At 52.4% G+C, this 9562-nt stretch overlaps 1 protein-coding gene across 4 annotated transcripts in view; it reads right to left on the minus strand.

The window, feature by feature from the left end:
• The window catches only part of TENT4B (terminal nucleotidyltransferase 4B), an 83116-nt gene extending 73864 nt beyond the window's left edge, over positions 1–9252 (minus strand). The window contains exon 1 of one of the 4 annotated variants that reach the window (XM_055145508.1): positions 8387–9252. In XM_055145508.1, coding sequence (XP_055001483.1) covers positions 8387–9153 — 767 coding nt within the window. In that variant the 5' untranslated portion in view covers positions 9154–9252. The remainder of the gene's footprint in view (positions 1–8386) is intronic. The other 3 variants (XM_055145509.1, XM_055145506.1, XM_004600677.2) reach the window with 3 other exon arrangements.
• Positions 9253–9562: the final 310 nt, after the last annotated feature.

The following is a 9562-nucleotide window of genomic DNA, read 5'->3' on the forward strand; positions in this document are numbered from 1 at the left end:
CCCAAAAAGCAAAAAAAAAAAAAAAAAAAAGAAATAAAGTATTAGCACGTGCAACAATCTGGACAAATCTCAAAGGAGTTATGGCAGGAGGGAAAAGGCCAAAGTTACATACTGTATGATTCCATTTATATAACACTCTCCAGTGACAGAAAGTACAGACGTACATAGGACCTGATTAGCAGTTCGCTGGAGATCACAGATGTGTGTGTGTGTGTGTGTGTGTGTGTGTGTGTGTGTGTGTGTGAGAGAGAGAGAGAGAGAGAGAGAGAGAGAGAGAGAGAGAAAATAAAGATGCAGCATGAAGGGCTGGAGCAGTAGTACCATGGGGAAGGCACTAGCCTTGCATACGCCTGACCCAGGTTCAATCCCCGACATCCCGTAGGGTTCCCTGAGCCCGCCAGGAGTGTTCCCTGAGTGCAGAGCTAGGACTAAGCCCTGAGCAAAGCTGGGTGCAGCCTCCTGCCCCCCCAAATAAGACACAGCGTGAGGGACGGCTAAGGTAATGGTACAGGTCTATCGCTTGGCTGTGATAGCCGTCACACAAATCACACATGATAAAACAGAGAAGAAACGCACGCACACACGAAACAGGAGAAAGTGCCCTGGAGAAATCTGAGGCGGCGATGGATCGGAACAATGCCGACTTCCTACTTTTGATATTAAACCACCATTATGCAAGACGCTGCCACTGCGACAAACTAGGTGAAGGGAACATGGATCTCACCGGACCTTCTTTGGGACAATTTTCTGTGAACCTATATTCCAAAATCAGTAAAAAATAAATGAGACGAAGGACTTACATAGGAAAAGGCTAAAAATACAAATAGAAAGCATCTAGCATAGCATTTGGGGTACGGTTACAAAGGCTACTGGAGTGCTTTCATTTCATTGAGCACTTTCGTCTTTGGCTTTCTTTGAGGGGGTCACAAGGGCAGTGCTCAGGGGTTACTTCTAGCTCGACACTCAGAAATTACTTCTGGTGGTGCTCAAGGGACCATAAGGAATGCCGGGAATCGAACCCAGATCGGACACACGCAAGGCAAGTGCCCTACCTCTCCAGCCCAATAGAAGTGCTCAGCTAGTTTGAAAACGAGTTTCTGCACGCAATTCAAATTACTTCAGCAGACTACAGAACACAAGTCACAATTCCTGGGGCCAGGTACCAAGTACTAAATAAAATCTCATGCATAGGATCAAACTTTCTTTCTTTTTTTTTTTTTTTTCAGAATTAAAACTGTTCAAGTGAATAAGATGTACAAGTGGCTCCTCATTAATTTCCCCCCCCCAACAAGTCATTAATTTGAGCTTAGATAAATTCCAAAGTCCTTATTCCTTAGACCAAGTCTCTTCCCATCAGTTCACTCATACAATGGAAAAGATAATGCCTCCTATTGTGTTCAAATTAATAAAAAAAAGTCCAGCTCAACTCTGTCCTCAACTTTTTTTTTTTGGGGGGGGGGATGTCACACTCTGCAGTGCTCAGGGGTTACTCCTGGCTCTGCACTCAGGAATCACTTCTGGGAGTGCTTGGGGGGACTATATGCGATGCTGGGGATCAAAACCAGGCCAGCTGCATGCAAGGCAAATGCCCGACCCACATACTATCACTCCGGCCCCTTAATATTCTTAAGAAAGAAAAAGTTATTTCATGTCACTTTAAAACATGATGTGTCCTTTGTTTTGAAGTAAGAACGACTCTGAAGCCTTGATGGTATCACCAAACAAATATCCTGAGGGGGAGAAAGCACATTCGACTGGAGGTCTACACCGGCCAACCAGCTCTACGGAGAAGAGGCTGGGAGGAGCATCAGGTCGGCTACTGCAAACAGGACCCCAATTCTCCAACTGACCCTGCCTGTCCCCCCTTTGCTGGGTACGGCAAGGAGCGGCGGAGTGACATGTGAGAGGCCCTGATTCCAGCTCCAGCACCGCCCAGTTCCTTGACACCGCAGGGAGCCTGGGGAGACAGTGCTGAACCTCGGAGCCCCAAGAGGCCCCCACCACGGCTGTGGCTCAGGGAACATGGATGGGAGTGGCTCCGACCTACACATCCCCCTTCACTGTCACGGTCACTCTCGTCCCGTTGCTCATCGATTTGTTCAAGCGGGCACCAGTAACATCTCTCATTGTGAGACTTACTGTTACTGTTTTTGGCATATCCAATATGCCACGGGTAGCTTGCCAGGCTCTGCTGTGCGGGCGTGATACTCTCGGTAGCTTGCCGGGCTCTCCGAGAGGGACGGAGGAATCGAACACGGGTCCACTGCATGAAAGGTGAACGCCCTGCCGCTGTGCTATCGCTCCAGCCCCGCGTCCCCCTTATCTTAAAAAAATAAAATAAATAAAATAAATAACCAAAACTTACTCTATACTTGTTTGAAGTGACTGATACACAGAATTCCCAGTAGAGCTGGCCAGAAGGGAGCGAGAAAGCTAAGTGAAATCAACAACAGTTTGCTTCTCCTCCCTGGGAGAAGAAGTGAAAGTGACTTGAAAGTTTCTCTGACCTGTCAACGTCAGCAAGGAAGCCCTGGCTTTTTCTTCCCGCCAATCCTTCCCCAGTCCTACCCAGAGGATGGAAGGCCCTCAAGCACACAAGGCCCAAACTAGCCTACCCCCACCTCCTCCCGTGCCTTCTCATCCTTCCCCGCCACACGCAGGGTACACTCTTCCCACTGTTCCCCTCTGTCTTCCCAAAGCTGAAACTCTAACGAGGGTTGAAAAAGAGTCCAGAAACTTAGTCAATGGTTTAGACTGGTGGTGTTCACTGGCCACTGTTTCTGGATAGAAGATAAATAGCATTGCAAAAAAAAAAAAAAATAGTATACTAGATCTGGGGAAGCGGATTAGAGCGATAGCACAGCGGGTAGGACGTTTGCCTTGCATGCAGCCGACCCAAGTTCAATTCCCCATCCCTCTCGGAGAGCCTGGCAAGCTACTGAGAGTATCCCGCCCGCATGGCAGAGCCTGGCAAGCTACCCATGGCATATGACAAAAACAGTAACAAGTCTCACAATGGAGACGTTAGTGGTGCCCACTCAAGCAAATGGATGAGCAACAGGACGATAGTGCTACAGTGCTACTAGATCTGGGAATTGTCAAATATGAATTACACTGCACACAATTTTCACAGTAGAAAAATCTACCATTTTCCAGTACCCAAAGGAAGAAAAGCGAAGAAGCACGAAGGTCCCATCACTCACTAAAGAATTAACCATGGGCTACATTTACAAATGCATAGAAATAAAACCAGCGAGCACCTGGAACGGGGCATCTAGACTCTTTCTACTCAACCCAAGTTCAACTGGCTTCGAAGGCCCTGCGTGAACAAGGATCCCACACACGCAGAAAGAAGCCAGACTGACTGGCAGCGTGGAAGGAGAGTCGGCAGCTTGGGCAGACTGTGCCAGAGCACAGGACGGACGGAAGGAAAACGCCCACATCTCAGCTCCTGCACTCTAAGCCCTGGAGCTGGAGAGACAGTACAGCAGGTGAGCTGACCCACACCCATCTTCTCAAGCCCCTGCCCCACCCAGGAATGATCTCGGAGCACAGGGCCAGGAGTAAGCCTGGAGTACTGCTGGGTGTGGCCTAAACACAAAAACAACAACTTTCAACTCCCTTCCCTGCTAAGAAGTTCCACAAAGATCACATCTTATGCTCCACACCTGCAGATCTCTTATTCTCAGTACTAACATTCCCCCTCGATTCAAGTTCCCAGCGGTGGTATAATTTTTAAATCCACCAAAGGAGTCAGGATTCTTTCCATCCTTACCTAGAGTAGCTCACCCATTCATTCTTTTTCCTTTTTCTCCTCCCAATCCTCATTCACATTTCCATCACCCTGATTTTATCCTGGCTCCAGAATCAGAGTAAGGGAGGAGGGAAAAGGTGTCGAGGGGTGGAGTCGGAGGACAGGGGCAAAGAGCAGGGGTCAAAAACAGGACCTCACAGTTACAAAGCATGTCCCAGCCCCCAAGAAATTATTCCTTAAACCTAAGTTCCTAAGTTTACTGATGGGGTCCTTTTTTTTTTTGCTTTTTTTGGGTCACACCCAGCGATGCACAGGGGTAACTCCTGGCTCATGCACTCAGGAATTACTCCTGGCAGTGCTCGGGGGACCATATGGGATGCTAGGAATCGAACCCAGGTCGGTCGCATGCAAGGCAAATGCCCTACCCACTGTGCTATCATCACTCCAGCCCCTGACAGGGTATTCTTAATGTCCTACAGACAAGTTTCTAGTTCAGAACGTAATTCTGAACCAGTCACTCAAGTCTTGAAAAAATATGTACATAGCTGACAGCGCAGTTAATCACCCAGTAATCCTTCTGAGCTTGGACAAGCCCCAAGCACCTTCTAAAGAAGTTTCTGGACACAAGGGCTCAGGACGGGGAACTCTGAATCTCCCCTAGGTTGTCTGTGCTTTCTTCTGTCCTTTCTCCCTTCCCTGCGGTTGATCACCAATTAAACCTCTGAAAAGAAAAGGGCTGATGGCTCATTCTCATGAACCACCAGAAGGAGCAGGTGGACGGCATCCCACACCACAGCCAGGCTTAGAGGGGAAGGAATCCCAAGGAAGCCACTTTTAAAAACACATTAAGGCACAGAAAAGCTGAGACCAAATGAAGTCACGGAAGTGATAAAGCAAAAAGATGGGAAAGGGGGCCGGAGTGACAGCACACCGCTTGCCTTGCACCCGGCTGGCCAGGGTTCAATCCCCAACACCCCGTAGGGTTCCCCCAGGAGAGTCAGAAGTCCTGAGCGGCCCAGGTGTGGCCCAAAAACAAAAAAAGAAAAAAGAAAGAAAGAAAGATGGGCAGAGGGGGGCAGAAATCCAGTGGCAGGTGATAGTGAGAAGTAGGGGCAGGGAGCCGTGTGCGTGCGTGCATGCGTGCGTGCGTGTGTGCGGGGAGAGTTAGAGCTGCCAAGTGGACAGAAACCGTAAGTGCCCCTGACCTCAGGCAGGCCTCAGGCCTCCGAAGGAGTGGTCACCAGCCACACTGGGGGAGAGTTCACTGGCACCTGGAAATCAAGCTCCTGTCCTCCTCTGTCCACTCACTGTTACGACTGGAGTCAGGGTTTCCCAGGGTGGGTGATACTGTCCCCCAGGCATTGGGATGACCCAGGGGGACACAGCAGCCTTGTGCAATTGGGGACTTTCTGTTTTGAAAGTACATTTCAAGAAAAAAAAATTGTTTTAAAATAAATAAGGAAAGGAAATCAAATAAATGACCTAGGCCTGAGGGCATATGGGAAAGAAGGCTGAGCTAGGCCCAGACAAGTTTCAAAGAGGACTATGAAGACTTCAGAGTAAAATGCAAATACCTTATTCTGTATTTTAAAAACTCCCATCCTAACTAACAAGTAACCTAGTAAGTAAAACATATGCATAAGAAAAAAGTTGGGGCTGGTGAGATAGCACAGCGGGTAGGGCGTTTGCCTTGCACGCGGCCGACCTGGGTTCAAATCCCAGCATCCCATATGGTCCCCTGAGCACCGCCAGGGGTAATTCCTGAGTGCAGAGCCAGGAGTAACCCCAGTGCATCGCCAGGTGTGACCCAAAAAGCAAAAAAAAAAAAAAAAAAGTTAAACTTAAGTGAGATACTTAGCAGAGCATGAAGCACATACTTCAAAGTTCAGAGCAGGAACAACAAAACAAACCGAAACAAAACAATCAAGAACCTGAACAACAGAAGCCAGACAGAAGCCAGGATTTTCAACTGTATTTTGGAGCCTAGGGAATAAACCACACCGTCTGGCTGACACTGAGAATACAGAGAGAGAAAGTGTATGTCGACGTCTGTGTCCACAGCTCAAGTCCACGTACCTGTGCCTTTGGAAACCTTTCTATCAACTGCCGGGTCAGAGGTCAGAGACCACCACCAGAAGAACTCAGAAAATGTTAGGTGACAGTTTTACTGTGAGTTCAGAGTAACCATGGCACGAAGGTGTTCTCTAAATTCTTACTTTTAAATACCTGTCTGAAAAACAGCCGAACTCACATAAATGTCCAGCAATAGGGATCCATAAATCAAAATCAAAGATTTTTTTCCCCCCTTTGGGTCACACCCAGCGACGTTCAGGGGTTACTCCTGGTTCTGCACTCAGGAATGAATCCTAGCAGGTGCTTGGGGGATCAGAGGATACCAGGGATTGAACCAGAGTCACTGTACTATCGCTCGGGCCAAAGATCATTTTTGAAACATCTAAACTATTTATAAAATCACCCTTGGGGTCAGAGAAACAGCCCAATAGACTGAGCTCTGTACCAGGTTCCGTCTTGGCACTGCACAGGCCGCCCCAGCACCACCAGGAACCACCCACAAGCAACTGAGGTGGGGGCAGCCTCCCAAGCACTGTCAGGTGTGACCCCAAAACAAAATCCATCAATAATAAAAACAGTCTTGGGAATTTAGCAAGATTTTTTTGATTGCTAACATCAAGAAGCCCCAAAAATGGAAAGTCTGATGAAGTGATAGGCAGTTTCCAAACAGGTTTACAATCCGTTTTTAAACGGTAATCCCTCTGGGAAATGGAAATTCCTCTCCTAATCCCTTGGAGGGCAATATAATATTTGAATCAGGAACCAGAACATCTTGCTTTGGTCTAAGTTTCAATGTAAACCTTTTACATGATCCTCAACATTGAATCTCAGGTAGAGAAGCGGGCAGCTTCTGATCCAGCCAAGGGGAGAAGCGGGCAGAAATCTGAATTTAAGACGGATGTTTGCTAGGTAAGTACGGCAAACAAGCTTCAGTAAAACGAAACCAAGCGCCTACCAGGTTTTAAATCACATGACGACACTGAGCGTATTCCTGTGACACGAAACTACCAGAACTCAGAATCGATTTGCCTGTCACCAAACTAAAGGTTTATACTTGGTATGGGAAATGCTCACAGGGTGGAACCGTGAGTCTTTTATAATAACGAGATGACCATGGAGAGCGCCCTTGAAGTTAACAACAGAGGTTTGAGCCCCAAAAGGTCCCCCTCTAAACAGTGAGGGCAGGCTTAATATGTACCCCAGTGTTAATCCTGAATCACATTCCTGCATTTTTCACAGGAGTTGGGGATTTCAGCTGTAGCATATAACAAACCCCAACCCACTAACTGGAGATGGAACCCACCGACTCATTTTACCCAGACCTGCCAAAGGAACACACTACTGTATCTGCTTGCTAAAGCAGGGCAGCTCTGAACGGGCAAATCGAAAAAAAGGTTTCACAAGCAATCACTAATAATGGTTTCAACTGCTCACTAAAGCATCCCCTCACCCATGTAAAGCAGGATCTTTGAAATTTAAAGGAACAGGAAATTCTCCATATCCAAGTTGTACACAACACATACACACACACACACACACACACACACACACACACACACACACACACACACACACAGAGGCCCTCTCCCCTTAAGCCTTATTTTACATAAGGACAGACTCAGTAACCTATTCCAGAAGGGAAATCTAACTGGAAACATTCCCTGTTTATGTACATAATTCACTAGGGGTCAGGTAAGATTCCATTTTGTAACAGCTGAACTTTAAACTGAAAGTCACTGGTGGTGCAACATTCACTCATTAGCATAAAGCTACCCCCTAGAATGAAAAGCACTGGCTGCCTCTGCCAGGATGACAACTGTACAGCGAGAAGCTGCGGCCAAGGGCCGTGAACTCCTAGAAAGTTCCATCAGGGGCCCCCGGGAGAAGCGCTCTCACCAGTCTCCCCCTGCCTAGCCGCGCCTGCACCTCAGTCTGCTCTCCAGGCAGAGGAGGCACTCACTGGCTGATCAGGGCGCAGGGGAAATGATACCTCTATGTATTTTTTTTTTTTAACGTGAAAATTTTACAAAGACGGGCCAAAGGGTCAACGGCAGGCAAGGCCTTACAGGGCTGACAAGATTCCTGCTCCCGATTGAGGGAAGGGGGGTGGGGGGGGGGAGGAGGAGCTTTCTGGATGTTTCTATTCTTGGCAAGGAAAGCACCTCCAGGTCCTGTAGCATCAGAAAGGCACTAACAAGGGAATGCTCTCAGGGAATGAATGATGTCTTGGGGTGTGATGATGGGGAGAGAGGAGGGGCGGGCTGGAGGAGGGAAGGCAGGGTGGAAGTGTTGGGGGGTGGGGGGAGAAGATCGAAACGGGGGTCCGGAGACACTAAACGGTTGGAGGGAGGGTGTGGATGACTAAGGGTGCGGAGGGGAGGATGCGGCGCGTTCATGGAAGATGGGGCACACGAGGGGACCCTCGGGACAGCCCCCGAGTGGGAGCAAAGGGAAGGCAGGTGGCTGGGGGGGGGCTGGGGGGTGGCCTCGCCCGGGCTCCCCCTGCAGTCCCCCTGCGCGTGTGCAAAGGCCGGGGTGGGGGGGCCACCACTCACTCACCCCACGACTCCCTGGTTGTAATTCCTCCGCTTCCACGGGGTCCCGCTGTACACGCCCCCGCCGCCGTCGGCCCGGCCGCCCCCCGCGGCCCGCCCCACGCCGGGCTGCAGCAGGCTGTAGTTGAGTCCGTAGGTGCTGGCCTTGTTGTCGCGCTTCCTCTTGTTGCTGCTGCCCGAGGCCGGGTCCGCGGGCTCCGCGGCGGGCGCGGCGGGCGCCGGGTGCGGGGACGAGGACGCCGAGGGGGACGGGGACGCGGGCGCGGGGCCCGCGGGCGCCCGGCGGGCCCAGGCCGCGGGCTGGTGGTGGTTGTTGTTGTTGTTGGTCGTCTCCAGGGGCAGGAAGTCCCGCTGCTCCGCCGGCTGCGCGTGGCCGCCCAGCAGGCGCTCCCCGGAGCGGTACATGCCGGCCGGGCCCGGGGCCGGGGCCGGGGCCGGGGCGGGCGCGGCGCTGCCGGTGCTGCTCCCGCTGCCGCCGGTGGCCGAGCCGCTGCCGCCGCCGCCGCTGCCGCTGCTGCCGCTGCTACTGCTGCTGCCCCCGCTGCCGCCGCTGCTGCCCCCGCTGCCGCCGCTGCTGCCCCCGCTGCCGCCGCCGCTGCCCCCGCTGCCCCCGCCGCCGCCGCCGCCGCCGCCGCTCGCGCCGCCGCTGCTGTGACAGTGGTGGTTGAAGTAGAGGTTCCTCAGCCCCTGGGTCGTCTCCCAGATCTGCATCCACAGACTGTTGGACGGTCCGAGCTGCTCTGGCTGGAACCAGGCGATCCTCGGATCCATCAAACGGCGGCGGCCGCTGCCCCCGCCCCTCCCGGCCGCCCGCAGGGCCGCCGCCGCCGCCGCCGCCGCGCCTCAGGCGCACGCCCGGCCTCGGCGGCTGCTGCTGCTGCTGCTGCTGCTGCTGCTGCCGCTGCTGCTGCCGCTGCCGCTGCTGCTGCCGCCGCCGCTGCTGCTGCTGCTCCTGCCGCTGCTGCTGCTGCTGCTCCTGCCGCCGCTGCTGCTGCTGCTGCTCCTGCCGCTGTGCCCGCTGCTGCTGCCGCTGCCGCTGCTCCCGCCGCTGCTGCCGGCGATCCGGGCCCGCCGCGGGCTGCGCGGTCGCGCAGGGAGCCCGGCCGGCGCCGGCGACGTCGCTCCCGCCCTCGGGGGTTCCGCGGGCCCTCCCCCCCTCCCTCCGCCCCTCCGCCGAGCC

The sequence above is a fragment of the Sorex araneus genome, chromosome 8 (genome assembly GCF_027595985.1).
Source record: "Sorex araneus isolate mSorAra2 chromosome 8, mSorAra2.pri, whole genome shotgun sequence".
NCBI lineage: Eukaryota > Metazoa > Chordata > Mammalia > Eulipotyphla > Soricidae > Sorex > Sorex araneus.